General features: G+C 32.0%; 3 protein-coding genes across 8 annotated transcripts; 2 read left to right on the top strand and 1 right to left on the bottom strand.

Moving 5' to 3' along the window:
- Positions 1 to 1,352: 1,352 nt before the first annotated feature.
- Positions 1,353 to 3,826, bottom strand: LOC125818250 (zinc finger CCCH domain-containing protein 39-like). The gene is made up of 3 exons (XM_049497796.1): positions 3,666 to 3,826; positions 2,353 to 3,163; positions 1,353 to 1,606 (listed from the first exon to the last, which is right to left on the bottom strand). The coding sequence occupies exons 2-3, from the start codon at positions 3,122 to 3,124 to the stop codon at positions 1,353 to 1,355; spliced, it is 1,026 nt and encodes a 341-aa protein (XP_049353753.1). The 5' UTR covers positions 3,125 to 3,163; positions 3,666 to 3,826.
- A 1,374-nt stretch (positions 3,827 to 5,200) lies between these two features.
- LOC125818249 (uncharacterized) lies at positions 5,201 to 13,735 on the top strand. Of its 6 annotated transcripts, XM_049497792.1 has the most exons (8): positions 5,219 to 5,324; positions 5,761 to 5,847; positions 6,844 to 7,080; positions 7,597 to 7,758; positions 7,939 to 7,992; positions 8,086 to 8,232; positions 8,377 to 8,455; positions 13,430 to 13,735. In XM_049497792.1, the coding sequence occupies exons 1-8, from the start codon at positions 5,229 to 5,231 to the stop codon at positions 13,732 to 13,734; spliced, it is 1,167 nt and encodes a 388-aa protein (XP_049353749.1). In that variant the 5' UTR covers positions 5,219 to 5,228; the 3' UTR covers position 13,735. The 6 variants fall into 6 exon arrangements, with proteins under 6 accessions (XP_049353747.1, XP_049353749.1, XP_049353750.1 ...); XM_049497790.1 differs by lacking the exons at positions 6,844 to 7,080; positions 7,597 to 7,758; positions 7,939 to 7,992; positions 8,086 to 8,232; positions 8,377 to 8,455 and adding exons at positions 11,572 to 11,811; positions 12,040 to 12,201; positions 12,430 to 12,483; positions 12,702 to 12,848 and having other exon boundaries at positions 5,201 to 5,324; positions 13,351 to 13,735; XM_049497793.1 differs by lacking the exons at positions 8,086 to 8,232; positions 8,377 to 8,455 and adding an exon at positions 12,702 to 12,848 and having other exon boundaries at positions 13,351 to 13,735.
- A 1,153-nt stretch (positions 13,736 to 14,888) lies between these two features.
- Positions 14,889 to 20,321, top strand: LOC125818245 (protein EARLY FLOWERING 3-like). The gene is made up of 5 exons (XM_049497787.1): positions 14,889 to 15,854; positions 16,468 to 16,876; positions 16,950 to 17,124; positions 19,171 to 19,222; positions 19,336 to 20,321. The coding sequence occupies exons 1-5, from the start codon at positions 15,642 to 15,644 to the stop codon at positions 20,314 to 20,316; spliced, it is 1,830 nt and encodes a 609-aa protein (XP_049353744.1). The 5' UTR covers positions 14,889 to 15,641; the 3' UTR covers positions 20,317 to 20,321.
- Positions 20,322 to 20,776: the final 455 nt, after the last annotated feature.

Raw genomic sequence — 20,776 nt, 5'->3', positions numbered from 1 at the left:
GTTCAACGGATTAAAGACGGGGTGTTTCAATTATGAGACTTTCGGCTAATCCAGATGCTAAGGTTGGCTATGTGTACAGGCCTTGGGTTCTGTGTGGTGAATTTAACACAACTAGACATCCTCATAGAAGAAGAACTGCCACAGAATCAGCAAAGCAATGTCTGACTTTGTGTGTGTTAACTATGGATTTATCTACGATTCTTTAAGAGTTACGATCAGTGTTTATCAAAGGCGAAAAGCGCAAAAAAGCTCTAAGGTCCATGGGGGCTTTAAACGCAAAAAACATATTGTAACATACTAGTCGTCCAAAAAAAAATGAAAAGGAGTACCATCAAATCCCTAAAAACACTATTGATGAATGTGTGTAGTCATTTCATGACATGTTCTTCTCCAGACCTTGAGAAGGCCAGATCATAAGTTAACAACCTAAAGAAAAGGACATTATCTAGTAGCTCACTGGTGTTCACAAAAATGATGCATGGAGGCAACCCTCCTGTTTATCTAAAAGTCTAATACTCAACATGAGAAGATGGCCCAATTCAGTAACTTCATAAGCACCAAAATTCAGTTAATTGAGCTGAAAGGGCTGAAATGAGCTAAAAAGGGACAGGATCAAATTGTTTTATTTGTTTTTTATAGTTTTTTAGTACCTAATAAAATTATAGTTTTTCTTAACATATCAGGAAAACCAAGATTTTTAGAAAATAGTTGACAAGATTTCTCATGGGCCAAATGGGGCTTATATTATCCCAAATTTTGAGGGCATGAGCTAATAAATGTACAGGTCAATAATCAGCTAAAACTTGGGCGAATTATGATTTCATGAGCTAATCTTGCCACCTCTAAAATTTTAAACTATAATTAGTGTTTGATCAAACATTTAATAAGTGTTTCTAAATAAGCACTTCTTGAAAAACACAAGTACTTTTAGCCTTCAAAAAAGTATGAACAAACAGGCTATTTATCTTTCAAAAATGCTTTTCAAAAACATATTTTTTTGAAAAAAAAAGCATTTCTAAGCTCCCAAAAACATAATAGTCAAAAACAGGAGTGTTTCTCTAAATACCAGAAATAAACCAGAAGCTCAGATAAAAGTATAATAAATAAAATAATGAATGTTTCTGTCTCTCTATGGAAATCCCATAGATGTTACATTATTTGTTTCTATAAACAAAAAAATATGCAGATTCAAATTCAAAAGCCTAACTGTTGAAACCAAATATAAAAACTTATATAACAAACACATCAACTGTTGGATCAAACGAGACGGTTATAATCTCCCCGTAGTTTCTGATCCTTGCTGGAATGCGTCCATTGGGCATAAAAGAGTTAATAACATGCAACCTGAAAAATCAGTTGTCGGCGTTATCAGGATGGAGGTGGGGTGGGACTAGATCATCGATCCAATCTCCATATATTCGACTGATCTTCTTTGATAGTTTCCATTTATGGATCTTCTTTTCCTCTCTTTCTTCTTGCATAGAAACATTAACCAGTGTGTTAGCAGAGGATGAGTCAACAGGCTGAATGGAGAAGGGTCTTGGAGTAATGGGGCCAGAATTCGTTGACATATCCATCTCAACTCGGCCAGTAGGCATTTGCAACTCTGCCAAAAGAAATAACCAAAGAGCTTATAAGATAAGATCCCATTTTTTGCCATAGAAAGCGAAAGGGGAAAATTTAAGATGTATGAGATACGTAGCACATAGAGCCCATCATTCACATATTCCGTGTTTAGTAAAAGTGGTAACGACCAAGTTACTTTAATGTTAGGCCTATAAAAACAAAGACATAGGCTAGACGTTGAAAGCTAAATACATTGTTACTTGTTTTAGATATGAGATATGACCAAAGAGAGAAATTGCATATACAATGTATGTAAACAGGAAATAGGATTAATCATAATCTGAGAACAACGAATGGCTGTGAATGTGCAAAACATCAGTCAAAGGACATTGCAACACGACAAATTCCTGGAATTATATATGGACGTAATCCAGAATGTGAGTTAATGTCAAGATTTTCATGTTTAAGGAAATAAGACACGCGTTGAATAACTGTTTTGCTTACAAACAAAACAGTAGCTAATTTTATACAAGATTCTCGTCTCAGTTGAGCCATTGCAGTTCTAGCAGAGGACTTGCTTAGCAACAGAAAGTTATGCTTCTAGGTGATATAGCTCGTAATTATTCGTCTTAAGCTTTTACTGTTTCATTATGCAGCCTTTACTTTTTACAATTGAGACATAAGGGGATTTGGCAAGACTTTTAAAGCAAGAATATGAGACTATTTTAAAACGACTAAACATAGAGTCAAACTAACAACGAGATGAACTGTGTAAAATTAGTTTACCTGATTGGCCATGAGCAAAGTGGCAACGATCACGGAAGGGGCATTGACCTGTTGTCTCCCACTTGCTGCATATCTTCGTCTTCCAGAATACAGGTTTAATACGGGCAGCATCTGAATCAGCATTTCCATGCTTGCTAATCTCAATCAGCTCGGGATCACATCTGTTTCCAGTAGTTCCGATACTTATTGCAGAACTCTCTCTGTGCCTTGGCATGTCGGTCTTAAATTTTGGAGGACGTTCATGAAGAAAATTACACTTATCTCCATAAGGACACTCCTCTCCGTTATAAAACTTCTTGCAAATTTTCATCCTATGTATTATTTTCTGATCATCATTCCAGTTCTCTGCTCCTCTATCCTTTTCACGTACCAAGTCCTGCCAATTCGGAGGAGGCTCCCGCAGATCTTCAACACCATGAGCAAATGTACAATGTTCCCCATTCCTACAAGTTCCTTCCAAGAACTTAGCACACATACGGGTTTTGTAAAATATATGGCTCGTCCCTTTGCTTCCCGGAAGATTTGGTGGATTCACTCTAGAATTCATAGCAGAAAAAGCTGCAGCATTCGGTGAGTTGCTATCAAACTCCCTCATTCTCTTGAATGGAGGAGCATGCTCAAACTGAGAATAGGACTCAAATAGCTCATGATTCATCGAAGAATGAGGCCAAACGTCCCCAGCATCACCACCAACAAATGGCATTTGCATAAAGTGCGAGGGAACAGGCGGTTGAGGCTGATCAGAGAAAGTCATATTCCCTTTTTCTAACATCAATTCTTTAAACTAAATCCAACTCTACTCTTCTCCTCTCTTAAAAAACAAATAAAGATTTAAAATTTAGCACAAAAACAGAGAAATTAATAAAACGCCAGTAACTAAACAGAGCTACATATATAAAACAACAGAACACCATAAAACTAAACAACAATAACATAGCCGCGTGGGGTCTAAGAAGGGTAGGATGTACACAAACTTTTCAATAGACCCTCGACTCAAAACAACAGTTCATAGAAAAAAAATAACAACTACACCTCAATCTCAATTTCAAACAAGTCGGGGTTGGCTATATGAGTCATCATTGTTCCATTTAACTATAATTCATGGCATGGCATAAAGAATCAAAAAAAAAAAAAAAAAACTTCAACAAAAAAAATTCTAGGCTGAAAACAAGAATGTATAGCAAACCTGAATCTGATCTTGTTATTTAATCACATACAAGAACACCCATATGATTAATTTAAATAAAAATTCAATCTTTATAACAAAATTTAAACATGCAATTGATTTTCAATATGTAAAAAGAAAAACTCACAAATATTTGAAGCCCTAGCCGCCAATGCTAAAACCTTAACTGAGAAGCAAAATCATATAGAAAACAAGTCCAAGTTCAAAGTGGAGACAGAAACCCTAAAACCCCACCAAAACGGCTAAAACCCCTTAAATAGTTTCTTGATTATTGATAATTATGATTATCCCCTCTAATATTTGATTATTTATTTTGATTTTTTGGCTTTGGGCTTTTTTTAGAGGGTTTAAGGAATTTTCAGTTTACAAGTTTTTAATAAAAGATTTGGAAAAAGAAAACAAATTTGGAAATTTTTTAAGAAATATTTTTTATTGTTACAAAAATGTGTTGGTGGAAAAAAAAAAAACTAGTGATGATTCTTGAGAATATGAAATAATTTATTATGAAGTTATAAACATTTATTAATTAGGCTTTTTGCGATTTTTCATAACTTTGTAAGGAGTTTATCTATTATTAGAGGTTATTTTCACGCAATTTATATAAATGACGTTAAAAGTTTAAAAATGGCGCCAAATAATTTTATTTCTACAAATCGGATAATCTATAAAAATATTGTTATTTTAGGAGAGTGCTTACTAAAAGAGTGACTAATTTTATAGATTTGAGATATGCTTTTTCTTTTACAAAAAAGAATGTGAGTTGTTATAGTGGTGAAGATTTTAATATTTTTATCTTGAGTTTGATAACGATAGAAGTATATTTGTTTGAATGATATAATGGAAGTTAAATGTAGATTATTTTCGAAAGTAAAGGGATAAATGTGATCATAATTTCTTTAATTAAATTCACATGATTTTTACATTAATAAAAAAGTTAAAGGTAAAAATTAAAATTATTTTTTAATCGTCATCAATCGAAGAATATATTTAAATCATTTGTGTAACTGCAAAAATATAAAAGGACTACTTCTTTAAATTGAAGATATATATGCTCTAAATTGAATAGTATGTATATACTATATACATAGGTATATATATTTGGACTTTTTCCATCTTTTGTGAAGTAGTATCAAATTATTTATTCCCAAAAACTTAAACAACATTTATGTACAGAGTTGATAGAAAAAAATATGTAATTTGACCTTCTTAAATTGAAGCGTATCATATTAAGTAAAATGGAGGGAGTACCTACTTAACAAAATCTCAAATGGTCACCAAGAATTGTGATGGAATAAATATCATGATCCTTCTATATTCTTAATCAAAAATCTTGAGTTTCATTTAATTTTGGATATTAAAAAAATTCTCGATACAGAATATTTCCCCTTACATAGACCCTATATTATATAATTTTAAATTAATTGAGATTCTAATATAAATATCGGACATAATACAAGACTGCAATAAATTCAAATAAAAATAGATAGAAAACACAATGCATTATAAATGGTGTTAGAAATTGGAATGGTAGGTAAGTCATGCAAATCTATATCAAGGTTAGTTTTAAACCTGATGTTTTTCATGAAACATCAACACTTATATATATCATTATATTATATATTGTATATAATCATTACAATTATTTTCAATAAATTGATTGGGTCTTTAAATAAGTTTTCTTTCTGAAATAATGGCATTCAAATTTATAGCCATACTGTTATTGGAAATAATAACTTTTGCAACACTTGTCTGGGGAGAAAATGGTCTTGCAATTAAAAGCATCCAGGTATGTTTGTATCTTTATGAACTTTATAATTTTTTTAAAAAAACATATACTTTCATTTTCTTTCATTTTTGTTGGCTTCTAGCCTTCTATATGATGTTTGATATTAATAATGGGCCTTAAATAAGTTGGATTCTGTATACGTAAGGCCCATTTAAGATGGGTCAGCAATTTCTTTCATATATGAAGTTCAAACTCGAGAATACTGATCAAGGATGAAAGAAAACTATTTATGTGTTGTTTTTTTTCTATTTGACTTGATCACTAGTATATAGTATAGCATTATAAGTTTTTCTCTTGCATAATATTTATATATATACCACCATACCATATTAAAAGTATTACATTATTGTAATTTCTTATTGAATATAGTAATGTTATTCTCATACATTAAGTGTATTATTTGATTTTTTTTTTCTTTTTGTTTCCATTTTTTTAGAGTGAAGATGGAGATGTCATTGACTGCATTGACATTTTCAAGCAGCCAGCTTTGTATCATCCTGCCTTGAAAAATCACAAAATTCAGGTTCATTCAATAATTAATATCAATTTACATTAACAATTATAGAAAATAGCTTAATTAATTAGGAGTAACTTTAATACATCAATAATTCTTTTTAAAAAATGAAAATTCACCATCAGATCATCAAGTATATGATAATTACATATAACTGTTTATAAAAAGGTGGAAGTAACTAGTAATATAAAAATAAAGTGTGTTATTCAGTATCTACTATAATAGATTAAAATATATTGATATAGCTATAAAAACAATTATTGTCAACATATACACATATCGTACTAAAGATAATGAAAAAAATTGAAAAATGATAGATTTTCAAAAAATAAGTAAAAGCATAATGAAAGACTTTCAGTCAGTTCAGTTCCTTTTCAGTTAGCTACTTGGGATGAATCACACAGAGGCGATCTCAAACATAAGAATACAATATTTTTCAAGAGACGGAAGGCCTAAGAGAGATGGGGAACTTCTCTCCTATAAATCTTCTTTGCACGAGCTTCTGTAAGCCCCGAAACAGACTCCAATTACATATGTAAAGCATCGTGCCATTTCAAATCAAACAAGTGAGGAAGCCATAATCTTCATAAGCAGACGTCTGAGTCTAGCTTTCAATCAGCGAAATACTTATTTTTTGTCAAAAACTAAATATCCAATTGATAAAAATGGAAGAAAGATGACACGACCTTTTATGACTATTGTTCATTTTGAGCATAAAGCGGTTTCTTCCTATCCGTATGAATCGGACAATACTATGCTACGTTAAATCGTCAAAGAAAAATTAAAGATATACTTTTGAATTCCTTTATAAATTCTGATTCTGACAAGCAATTGATGAGAAGCGGGCAGAGTCATCCTTGTCTAAGGAGTTGTCAATTGACACCCTTTAGAGAGAAAAAATTGGAGTAAACTGTTTGTAGATAGATACACAAAAAATATTTATAAATATTATATGTTGAATTTAATATTTTTCGTCTATTTACTTCTTATATTTTTTTACGACAGATGACACCTAGCTATAATACAATGGTGGAGACTACAAAAACAAATGATCAAGAAAAATCATACAAATGTGTGACAACACAAATATGGCATAAAAGTGGAAGTTGTCCAAAAGGGACAATTCCAATTAGAAGAACACAAAATATTAAGAAGGATCAAATAAAGAAGCCTAATCACTTTCATCTTGATAAAGGATTGAAGATCAAAAAGGATATCAAACTTACACAAAAAAATCACTCAGTAAGTTCTCTAAAATATTTGTGTGATTTTTCTATCAGTATAATTTAATTGATAATAACAATTTAATGAGTATGTACTAATTAATACTTTTTATAAAAAAAAATAGATATAAAAAAACAACTTATTACATTTTGGATAAATAATTTATACATATTATACTAAAAGAATTTCTTAAAATAAATACACGATGCAATTAGATTCTATCAAATTCGTAATCAAAATTCTAGCTCTGATCCTGCAAATGACAACCGTATGAACGATGCCAAAGTATAACATGAGGTAATATTAAGATATTTTTAAATTTAAATTTTATCCGACATTTTAGGTGACCAGATCATATATTGATATAGATAATGACAATCTTAATGTAAGTAACAATCTTGATGCTAGTGAAAATATCTATCGTAACTTTGATATAGAGTTGAATTTTTTTTTTATTAGTCTCAATGCATAAAATTGATTTAATTCTTCTTCTTATGATATTTTCTAACCATATTTTATTTTTTTTAAATGAAGATGGCTATATTGCTTGCAGAAGGATATAGATATGTTGGAGGAAAAACAGATATGATCACTAGGAATCCTCATGTTGAAGAAGATGATGAATATAGCACTTCTAGACTTACTCTCAAGAGTGGATCTTACTATAATTATCAAGACATTGAATCTGGATGGATTGTTAGTACTTGATTTTCGATTGATTTCATAAAGTATAATTATAGTCAAATCTCTTTATACCAGCATATTGATCACCTCAATAGACCAATACCACATAAAACATATGAAAAATGTTGTTATATATATTCTTTTATTACTATACTAACATTTTACTAAATAGTTGATTTCTAACATTTTTAGGTAAATCCAAGGGTTTATGGTGATAGGCAAACAAGACTTTTCACTTATTGGACTGTAAGTATTTTTAGTTTTTTTAAATTGTTAATTAATTTATATAATTAGTTAAATCATATACTAATTGAACTTGTTTTTGAATTCAATATATAGAATGATGGCTCAAGAGAAACAGGATGTTTTGACTTAACTTGTCCTGGTTTTGTACAAATTAGTCATGAGATAGCACTTGGTGCTGCTATATATCCAATATCAACTCAATATGGTCTTCCATATTCAATTACTATTTATATCTACAAGGTTAGTAATTAATTATCATTAGGTAAGGACAAGATTGCATACACACTATCCTCCTCGATCAGATTCCACTAGTGAGATTATATATATCGAGTGATCTTATCATAATAATTTCTTGTGTTTTCTTGTGCTAATTAATTATTATAGGATTTTAATACTAGCAATTGGTGGTTACAATATGGAGGATCAATCAACATAGGATATTGGCCATCAAAGATCTTTGAAGGTGGACTAGAAGTCCATGCAGAAACAGTTCAATGGGGTGGTGAAGTTTATAGCAAAAATGTAGGGAAACATCCTCATACAAAAACACAAATGGGAAGTGGAGTTTTTCCATTTTATATATTTGCAAGTACTGGATTTATGAAGTATATGAGAATTCTTGATAATACAATGGAGTTGAGATTTCCACAAAATGTTGTTGCTTATTCAGAGGAATATGATTGTTATAGAACTCAATATGTGGGTGATTATATTGAAGAACCTGAATTTCACTTTGGAGGCCCAGGAAGAAATCCATTATGTCCTTGAAATTATATATTTGAGTTTGTTGAGTTTATTGTCAATCTTGATTTCTTGAGGGTCTTACGGTAACAGTCTCTACGTACTTCCACGAGGTAGTGATAAAGTCTGTGTACACTTCATTCTCTTCAGACTCCACTTGTGAGATTTCACTGAATATATATATTGTTGTTGACTTGTTGTATTGCCAGTCTTGATTTAACTTTAATGAGGAAGTGTTTTTTTCTTCTTGATTTCTTATCTAATGTTCGATTTTTAATTTGAAACTTGACTAATTTAGATTCAGACCCAAAAATTCCACTTTAGAGATAATAGTTTTGGATAAACAAAATTTCTAACAGGAAAATTTGATTGATTAAGCTAATGAGAGTCAATTTAAATAGTTGTGACTTTATAAAAGAGAGATGATTATAATTATGTTGGTCCTAACTATTACGTGGAAGGTAAAATTCAAACAAATTTTTACAAATATTTCAATTGTAAGGGCATTCATAAATTCTATGGTATGAAGAGTTCGAGTAGTGCTTTGTACTCCCTCCATTTCATATTATTTGACTCTTGTTGACCTAACATAACATACTTTTAAAGAAAAAATAATAAAAATGTATTTTACTAAACTAATCTTATTAATGATACTTTGAAATTTTAAATTTTACTATACCTATTTTGTGTAATTATTTAATATTAAGAACAGTATAAAAAACGGTAATAAACTTTTTTGATATGTTCAAATGAACAAATAATATGAAATATGGATTATTATTATTATATGAATCAAAGTAAAATAAAATGGAGTATAATTTTAAAAAATTATTGAGAAGGAAAATGTTGAGAAGAAGAATATAAAAAGTGTTGTGCAAGTGGAAAGTTGTTTGCTTATTAAATAAACTTAGATTTTATATTGAAGTAAACACTTAAAGTTTAACGAAAGTTTTATTATCTCATTGAACCTTTTACGATCAAAATAAATATATCTTTTTAGCCATTTCCATTCCATCTTTTACGCGCGTGTCTCACCCCTAGCTACTAAAATAATATAATGAAAGAGTAGGGAAAGGAAGTAATTTCTTTCTTATACTATGTCATTTGCCTAATTTTTACTATAATTATTTGTATTTTTCAACCCGTTTTATAAAGGTCGGATTTTTATCCTGACCCGCTCACATTTTATCATTTCCCCCATCACTTTTTTCCAATTATGTTTTCTTCTTCCCCAAAATTGTGATGTTGAGTGAATATGAGTAGGATGGGTGAGATTTTCATTCTTTGGGCTAATTCAATTCTTACAAGCTTTAATGACTATTAATGGTGTTTAAATTAATTTGGGGAAGATTGCTTTTTAAAAAAAAATAAAAAACAAATTCTCAAACGATCACCAGAATTTGTGATGGAATAAATATATAGTATGATCCTTTAATAACTTTAATCAATGATTGATCTTTATTTGAGTCTTGAATATGAAAAAGTTCTCAATAGGAAGTGTTTCCCCCTTAAATGGACCTTACACTATAGAAATTCAAATCAATTGAGACTCTATAGAAATGTCGAAGATAATGCAAGACTATAAAAACAAGTAATAAAATCAAACAAAAATGAATAAAAAAACAAAATGCATTAATGGTGTTAGAAATTAGTATGGTAGGTAAGTCATGCAAATCTATATATATAGAGGTTAGTTTTAAACATGATGTTATTCATGAAACATCAACACTTATATATAGAGAGAGACAAAATTTATATCATATATAAAATCATTACAATTATTCAATAAATTGATGGAATCTTTAAGTTTTCTTTCTGAAAAAATGTCATTCAAATTGATAGTTATATTGTTATTGGAATTAATAACTTTTGCAATATTTGCCTGGGGAGGAAATACTCTTGCAATTAAAAGTATTCAGGTATGTCTATATCTTTATGAACATTATATTACAAAAACAAACAAACATAGATGTTCGTTTTCTTCATTTTTGCTATTAGTATTGACCCTAAATAAGTTGGATTTATGTCGTAAACGTAAGACTCATTTCAAATGGAATCATTCTTTTCCAGAATTTCTTTCATATCTAAGGTTCAAACTCGAGACTTTTGATTAAAGATGAATGGATACGATCCATCTCACTATAATCCTTAATGTTATTTCACCATACCATATTAAAAATTTTACATTATTGTAATTTCTTATTGAATATAGTAATGTTCTTCTTATACATTAATGAATTAATGAATTATTTGATTTTTTTTTCTTTTATTTACACTTTTTTTTTTGTTAGAGTGAAGATGGAGATGTCATTGATTGTGTCGATATTTTCAAGCAGCCAGCTTTGTCTCATCCTGCCTTGAAGAATCACAAAATTCAGGTTTATTCAATTAATATAAATTTACATTAATAATTAATTATAGAAAAACTTAATTAATTAATTTGTATACATTGATAAAAAAAATTTAAAAAAATCACGATCCGATCAAGTATATGATAATTACATGTACATGTTCATAAAAAAAGTGAAAGTAGATAGTAATATATTAAATAAATTGTGTTATATCTACTATAACAGATTAACATATCTCGATATAGCAAAAAATAATTATATTGTCAATGTATGCACGTTAAATCTATAAAAAAAATAAAATTAAGCTATACTTTTGAACCCCTGTTCCTCCCATCGATAGAGCCATCCTTGTCCAAGGAGTTGTCAATTGACACCTTTTGAAGAAAAAACTAAAATGTGTATAAATAAGTAAACAAAAGTTATTTACAAATACCATATGTTGACTTTAATTTATTTTGTATATTTACTTCTTTATATTTTTATACAGATGACACCAAGCTATAATACAATGATGGAGCCTACAAAAACAAATGACCAAGAAAAATCATACAAATATGTGACAACACAAACATGGCATAAAAGTGGAAGTTGTCCAAAAGGCACAATTCCAATTAGAAGAACACAAAATAATTACAAGAAGGATCATATAAAAAAGCCTAATTTTTTTCATCTTGATAAAAGATTGAGGATCAAGGAGGATATCAACCTTGCACAAAAAAATCACTCAGTAAGTTCTCCAAAATGTGTGTATAATTTTTCTATCAGTATAGTTTAATCGGTGACTAAATCATATATTGATGATAGTGACAATCTTAATGCTTAACGATCTTGATGCTAGTGAAAATATCGATCATAACTTTAATATGGAGTTGGAAATTATTTTAATAGTGTCAATGCAAAATATTTTAATTTTAACCCTATTTTCTAACCTAGTTTTTTTTTTTTTTTAATGAAGTTGGCTATATTGCATACTGAAGGAATTAGATATATGGGAGGAAAAACAGATATGAAAACTTGGAATCCTCATGTTGAAGAAGATGATGAATATAGCACTTCTAGACTTGCTCTTATGAGTGGAGCTTATAATGATTATCAAGACATTGAATCTGGATGGGCGGTTAGTATATACTTTTATTAATTTAATTATAAATAATTACAGTCAAATCTTTTTATAACAATATCGCTAGTCTCAGAAAAATATTTTTTTTACTAGATATAATAATATTGTGGCGTTACCTATAATGTCACAATTGTTATAGAAAAAATGTTGTTATACAAAAGTCTGATCGTATATTTTTAGTGTTGTGCATGCTAGATTTTATTAATACTAAAATAAACATTTTAGGTAAATCCAAGGGTATATGGTGATAGACAAACACGATTTTTCACTTATTGGACTGTAAGTATTTTTAGATTTTTTTACTATATAAACAAAGTATCAGAATATATGTTATCGTCCATAGTAAGTTAATTCAATAACTAAAAAAATCGAAATATGTTATAACATATTAAATTCGAGAATAATGTTTTTTTTTTTTGGATTTTTAATTAATTCATATACTTAGTTAAATTATTTACTAATTGAATTTGTGTTTGGTATTTTCAAATAATATATAGAATGATGGCTCAAGAGAAACAGGTTGTTTTGATTTAACTTGTCCTGGTTTTGTACAAACAAGCCATGAGATAGCACTTGGTGCTGCTATATATCCAATATCAACTCAAAATGGTCTTCCATATTCAATTAGTGTTTTTATCTTGAAGGTTAGTAATTAATTATCATCATGTACATTCTATTATTTTTATCAGTGTACGTAATTTAATCGGTTATAATAGGTTAATTATCACTTTATTTTTTTAATTTTCATGTAACTTAGATTTGTTACGAAGAGTTACCTAGATATCTTTATAGGTCAACTTAATCTGATGTGGTAAGAATCAAATCACTAACAAATCACATCAACTTAAACTCTTACAAGTAATATATACTGATAAATTATTTCTTATATTTTCAAGTCATTGAAATGATATTTATATATAAATCTCATTTAAATGCGAAATTTATAATCTTGAAAATAAGACAATTTACCTATTATAACAGCTAAGGATGACACAATGGTGTGTAATTTGTCTATTGTAAATAACCTCTCTACCTTAACATGGTAGGGACAAGGCTATGTACACACCATATTCGTCAGATCCCACTTGTGAAATTATACTCGATATGTTGTTAATGATGCTATTATAATAGTTTCTCATTTGCTAGGATTTAAATACTAGCAATTGGTGGTTACAATATGGAGGATCAATCAACATAGGATATTGGCCATCAAAGATATTTGAAGGTGGACTAGGAATCCATGCACAAACAGTTCAATGGGGTGGTGAAGTTTATAGTAAGAATGTAGGAAAACATCCTCATACAAAAACACAAATGGGAAGTGGAGCTTTTCCAATTTACATATCTGAAAATACTGGATTTATGAAGAATATGAGAATTCTTGATAATTCAATGGAGTTGAGATTTCCACAATATGTTGATGCTTATTCACAAGAATATGATTGTTATAAAACTCAATATATGGGTGATTATATTGAAGAACCTGATTTTCACTATGGAGGCCCAGGAAGAAATCCATTATGTCCTTGAAATTGTTTTTTTTTTATATTGTCAATCTTTGGTTATTAAGTGTTCAGTTTCTCTGTTGGAGTTCGACTGATTTGTAGGTTTCAATTTAGTCATTAAGATTATCATACGATTAAGTGTTTTTTTTATGTTTCAACTTGTACTTAATGGTTTGAATATATTTGAATGATCAAGATCTGTGATAAAATTTCATTATCATTAATATGTTTATTTAACGATTTCTAGAAAGATGGCAATTTGGTCATTTGATAGAAATGTTTCTTGAGAATCGAGCACTATTAAAAAAGTGAGGTTTCAAATACCAATAAATTTAATTGTAGTCTTTGTGATATTTGACGAAGCATATTTACCATAAAATATAATTCATTAAATATGTGAAGATTATTGTTTTTTTTTTAAAAAAGAGAGGATAAAAACTGCACATTTTAATTAATTAAAAATTAAGTATCTTTGTTAGATCACATGAATATTCTCAAGAAAACGACTTAATATTCATTTTGAGGTTATGTGGCTCCAAAATATTGGTAATAGTAATTTGAGCTAAGCATCCTTTACATAATATTTAATATTTGTTTTGAGGTTCGATTACCAAAAATGTTGGTAATAGTAATTTGAGCTAAGCTTTATGTTAGGATGGAAAAAAAAAAGCTGATTAGGCAAAAAAGATTTTAAAGATCTTTAAAAGTGTAAATGGTTGAAATTTTGAGGATAAAACAAGAAGTCAATTAATTAAAGACTCCTCTACCTAAAATCAAAATTTTGTCAGCCTATCAAATTTTACTTATTAAAAGTGACACATTCTTGATTATTATTGGCCAAGTTGGCAATGTGGTATTAAAAATATTGAAGGAACCTCAATCAATGTTCCAAACACTAATATTTAATTTCAAGGCGTGGTAGAGAAGATGAAGCTGCTCGTTCTTTAATTTTGTTCTGAGTTTTAAGTATAAAAAATTTGATAGGAGTGCTTCCTTGAATAGTATAGTCCTATATGTGCTTGTGAATTTAAATTAGTTAGTCTTCAAGATGAATATCGAATATTGAATGAGAAAAAGAAGATTTTTTTAAAAAGAAAATTGTGATGGAACTATCTATATGCTCTGTCTGTCTATTATGGGTCCATGGTCAAACTTTTTTGGCTCTTTCCCTTTGAGGCTTCAACCCAAGCCCCTGGATCTTTACCCTCTCAAGAATCCATAACCCCTTTTCCCATTTATAAGAATCATTTCTTGTTTTTTTCTGCTTCACTGTTGATTCCCAACATTAGCCTTTTGTTCATCATTGTACTGTGAGGACGAGGCTTTCTTCTTGTTCAAAGCAAAGTTTGTGTCTTTTTGCTTTTGGGTACTTCCGAAAGTGCTTGATTTGAGGTAAAGAACTGATTTTGATTTATGGGTCAGTGGGTTTTATTGTTTTCTCAAGTGAGTCAGATTAGTTTTGAGGAGTTATGGGGAGTTTGTGGTAAAAGAACAGATTTTTATATTTAAGCTTTCAATTTCTTGTGTTTTTGATTGTGGAATCTGAATTTGCAATTCACTGGAGAAAATGGGTTTAGTATGATATCTGGGGTTTTGAATTTGTGATTACTTGAATGGTTGAAGGTTGTTCATGGGGGATTCTTGAATTAGTCAGTGTTAACTAGTACTTTGTTGTGTTTGTGCCGGTGGGAGGTAGCAGGTATCCTGTGAAATAGTTGAGGTGTGTGTGTAAGCTGGTGTAAACAGTAATGTCATTTCAAAAAAGTGCTTTGATGTATCTGTTAAAAGACTAGAAGAGGGGTAAGTGGAGAAGGGTAGAGGGATGGGCCTGTTATTCCTGAGTTTCGAATAGGAGAGGAGTAAGTGGAGAAGGGTAGAGGGGCGGAACCATTATTCGTGAGTTTTGGAGGTTAGCTACTGAGGTAGAGGAAGATGAAAAGAGGCATAGGTGAAGAGAAAGTTATGGGGCCTATGTTTCCAAGGCTTCATGTTAATGATACAGAAAAAGGAGGTCCAAGAGCACCTCCAAGGAACAAGATGGCTCTTTATGAACAGCTTAGTATCCCTTCCCAACGATACAACCCTGGTGATTTGCCTCATAACAGTAGTAACAGTGCAAATTTGGTCCCTCCTCACTCAAGCCAGGTAAAGCAAGTTAAAATAATTGCATTTTACTTCATAGTAGATATATTCCAAATTTTGCCAATGGGTTTAGGTCAGCCTTTTGCTTGAATTTCCATATTTTTTTGTTTTAGTAACCGCCATGTCGGGGCTAGCTTGTGGGCGCCTCAGCTAATTCCATGAGGTTCCTACTACCTCCCACTAACACAACTACCTAGTAACTCTGTCCACTACCTTGGATAGATGGGGGGAAAATCACCTAGTGATTTTGCCTCCGATTGGATTTGTCCATTTGAGTAGGGCTTCTTACATCGGAATTTTTCTTCTTTACCAAATACCAAATTACAACTACTTCCCAAATTCTTCACTTAAAAGCTCCAGGAGGATGATATTCAACTATGTCAATGTGTTCCCTTTTCTTATAGGTCTTTTTATCCAAGTTTGATGCATAATCCACATTGAATACGTCATTTCCACTTCTCCTTGTGGTACTCGGTACTCCCTGTGGCTGGTTTCAAGTTTTCTTGATGTTGACCCCACTTGTGTGAATATACTCGGTATGTCAATGTTGTTGCTGTGGATAGTAAGTTTTGCAGTTGTTTGAGTTTGTTATATCTGAGTTCAGAATATTGTGTAGGAGAATGAACACGAAAGAGGTGTATTTTTCTCAAGACAACTTCCTGCATTAAGACATCCAGTTGAGAAGCCAAATGGACGTAGTTCTGGTTCAAATACTCCATTGCGGGAAGTTAAGTCTAAAAGGCAGACACAAAAGGAAGATTTTAGAGTTCCCACTTTTGGTAACTCCAAGGAGCGTGCAGTAAGCACAGAGGACTATTCTAAAGGTACCTCAGATTCTTTATCTATAGATAAGAGAGACGGTACTTTGAAGCGGACTGATCAACTCTCGCATTTCAAACCGAGAGAGAATCTTGTTAATACCTTTGGTGAATCACATAAGACCAATATAGTACAGTGGGAATTCAGATCTGATTCTCAAGTTGATTGCACTGTCTTTTCTGGATCTGTCATAGATGTTGATGATGGTAATCTTCTTTCCATTTGGATGACTTATCATCAGAAGAGAGGATAAAACTAATAACCTTATTAATGATACAGACTCCCAGGAAGACAAGACGTGTAAATCATCACAAACAGGAGAAATGGCCCACAGTGATGAACTATCAGAGACTTCCATGGTCGAGTATGTATCTGAAATGGACATATCTCCTGATGATGTTGTTAGAATGATTGGACAAAAACATTTCTGGAAAGCAAGACGAGCTATTGCCAAGTAAGTCTGGTTTCTTAGTGATAGCTTTGATTGATTGTTTGAGCTTGACATCTTCATTTTCTTATCACGTTGTGCAAAGATGATCCCTATCATTCTCTTTGGCAGATGGCATCCGTGGATGTTATAAATTGGTGTTGTTTTGAACCTGACTTTTCTTGCTGATGATGTACTTTAAAGTGTATCAGGTCATCACTTGTACAGTGAAAGTACAAAAATTGCCACTTTTGAGTCTCCTCATGGTTTTGTTTTTATTGAAATGAAGGATGTGCTCCTCTAATATTTCTGCAGCCAATTAGCACCGATATGTGCTTGGTAGTTTAAGTTACCTTTTCTTTCTGAATACATGTGTATAGTATAACCATTCATAACCTACAACTGTATTTACAAATTATTTCAATGATGCCTATGATGTATTTGTGGTCTAGTCAGTTCTACATGAAATTACATCTCAACTGCACTTTCGTGTATGCAACTTTGTTAAACAATGTGCCTTGAAGATCTTTTCATTACATGGCTTAGTCTTTACCATTTGAAGCACGTGACACATCACTTACTTGGATGATTGTCAAAATCATTTGTGAACTTTGCCATTTGAATATGAAAAAGAGACGACTTGAATTAACATACTAACTAGCATTCTATAGTGTACTCAATTTTCCCTTTAAAGCTGATCGGCTTTGTATGACGGTTAGATCTAACAATTTTTGTATTGCTAACCCTTCTTGCTGTTTGCTCGAGTTTATTTTTGTTGAGTTTTAGCAATCTAGAGTTTACTTGTTATTGCAATACAATGTGATTGTGATAGCTTTCAGTTTTTTTAAGCACTAAGGACAATGACTCTTTAGAGTGGTATGGTACTTATATATAATTAATAATCTTCTTCTAAAAGTGGTAGTAGTCATGGTATTCTTGGAGTATATGGTCCTGTACTGAGTTAAGGTGGTGTGATGGTTTTCATGTGTTGGGATTCTTTGTTCCTGTTCCTGCAATTATCAACTGACGAATTCTTCTAGACAAATTCTGTGTGAATAGTAGGATTTGAGGTATGGCATAAAGGAGGTTGGACCTCTTAGTGCAGTCTGATGGTTCTCACAGTGTGGGTCATGCGTGTAGTGTCCATTAATTCAGCACTTATTCACATTCACTTATGCATTGTGGGGACCATGTAAGACGTGTTGTAGTTTCATGGTGAGCTGTCGCCACTGGATTAGTTTGACTGATTGTCGACTTATCTCTTGGGCCTTTTTTTGGCTGGTTTTCCTGGGTTGTAGACGATTGTTGGGTGAGTTTAGAGTGTAGCATGCGGATCTTCTTTTCCCTGACCTCAAAAGCTCAGATTTGATATGTACCTGGGAATCATACAACAAATTGTTATGTAGGAGAAAAAGTTGTACCATTAGTGTTGACTGCCTCTTTTTTGTTGATGAAATAAGAAGGATATCATTAACAAAAAGCATCAGAAGATGCAAGCATTACAACTACAACAGGAAGAGAAAAAAAGGAAAAAATGGTTATTTGTGTCGTAGAGCAAAAAACTAAGTCTGTCTTTAAGCATATTAACAACTACAACTCAATTAAAGCTGTTTCTCTCGGCTTTATGAATTCTCACTGTCCATTTTGTTGAATCTTAATTCGTTTGATTTCCAATATTCAATATTACAGTTTCTTAGAAAGAAAAATGAAGAATGAGACTGGCCCCTACTTTTCCCCCACATCTGAGTCATAGTGGAGACTCAGTTACTCACCAGTCATTTAACTATTGGTTGCCTATTTGCTCGTAGAGACGCTTTTCTTCAAGTATCATGATGGAACTCTGACTGGTCTTACATAATCATTTGCCCATCTCTAGTGATCATTTCTTGAGTTCTTGTTGTTATCTGTAGGTCAACTTGGTGGTTCTCTTTCTTCCAGCTGATTTTCAACTGTACATTAGTCTTTTATTACATCTATTCTGTATTTGATATTTCGGATGTATGAAGTTTAACAGCTAATCTTTTACTATATGTTATTTGTTATCTTGATTCTGTCCATGTTGTCCTGGTACAGCCAGCAGAGAATGCTTGCAGTTCAAGTATTTGAGTTGCATAGACTACTCAAGGTAAGGCAGCTGTAGAGGCTGAATTGCATCTTGTATCAGCACTGAGATTAACATTCCTCGTCTTTCGTTGGACTTGGCATTTTGCTCAAATTTTTCCGGTTGTTGCTCAATAGGTCCAGAAACTGATAGCTGGTTCGCCAAATGTGAATCTCGAAGATAATGCTTATTTAGGCAAACCTTTAAAGAGGTTGTCTGCTAAAAGAATTTCTTTGGAGCATAGTGTCAAAGCACCTGAAAATGTTTCGCGGCACAAGAATGATTCAGAGAAACCTAACGCTAGGATGGAATGCAATGCTGAAAATGATGTAGGAAAGACATCTCTTTCTTCAGTACAAAATGGTAGCCAACCTTCTAGCTGCAATCCACTTTCAGGAAAACAACTACCAACACCTGTAAAACATGATTCCCTTATGAGTCCTTGGTACTTCAATCAAGGTCCGGAGCACCAATGGTTGATACCCATGATGTCTCCTTCTGAAGGACTCGTGTTCAAGCCACACTCTGGACCTGCAGTCATGAGTCCAGTATACGGAGGTTGTGGACCCCCAAGGTCGACTCCAATGATGGGAAACTTTTTAGCTCCAGCATATGGACTTCCCTTTGCGCCTCCGACTGGTCATGGCTACTTTCGTCCCTTTGGCATGCCAGTTATGAATCCGGCAATCCCATCTCCAGCTCAATATCAATCGAACCAGGTTGCTGCATTGCATTCTAAAGGTCAGTTATCGGGGGGGAGAGCTAGTTTTAACGTTCAACACCAGAACTCAAGTAATGCTGGGAGTGAGAATGATGGAACCATGCCAGAAGGTGTGAGATTGTACCCCTCTAGAGATTCTGAGTTGCAGGCCAGTACTGCAAGTAGTCCGAGTGGAAGAATTCGTGCAGTAGACATGGGCAACTCCACAAGAGGAAGAAGTGCATTTCATCACTTCCCAACTTCTCCAGCTGTTGACAATCCCGTTCTTAGGCCTCAGCCTCATTTTCCTCAACGCCCTGCCCGAGCAATCAAAGTTACACCTCACAATGCCCGATCAGCTACAGAATCTGTTGCTCGGATTTTTCAGTCTATACAAGACGAGAGAAAACAGTATTGATTCAGATTTTTAATCCAAGATGATGAGTTTTTTGGTCTATTTGTTGTTACCTCTTTGACTGTATTGTTGTAATTGGATTTCTAACTCAGCTGGTGAGCCACGTTATAGGTAACTACTTTTTGTTGCACCCCTATCTTTAAAGGGTGAACAACAACAACATATCCAGTGAAATTCCAGCAAGTGAGATTTGGGAAGGGTAGAGTGTATCCAGACCTTACCACTACCTAATGGAGGTGAAAAGGCTATTTCCGAAAGACGCTCAGCCCTATCTTTAGAGGGTGAGGGTGGCTAATTTTTGATGTAATTCTGAACTCGTTATGTGTTTGGGTGATTTGTTCTGCATTAGCTCCTTGGTCTTGAGATACTGGGAAGTATGGCAAACTACTCTACATTGTTACTTTTTTTTTTTTTGTTTAACAATCTGATATCCGAAATTCAGTGGTTCATTTATCTGAATCCA

This window comes from Solanum verrucosum, unplaced genomic scaffold (genome assembly GCF_900185275.1).
Source record: "Solanum verrucosum unplaced genomic scaffold, falcon-dt-bn FXZP01000253.1, whole genome shotgun sequence".
NCBI classification, from domain to species: Eukaryota; Viridiplantae; Streptophyta; class Magnoliopsida; order Solanales; family Solanaceae; genus Solanum; species Solanum verrucosum.
The sequence above is the reverse complement of the archived record's forward strand: the minus strand, read 5'-3'. Positions and strand labels throughout refer to the sequence as shown.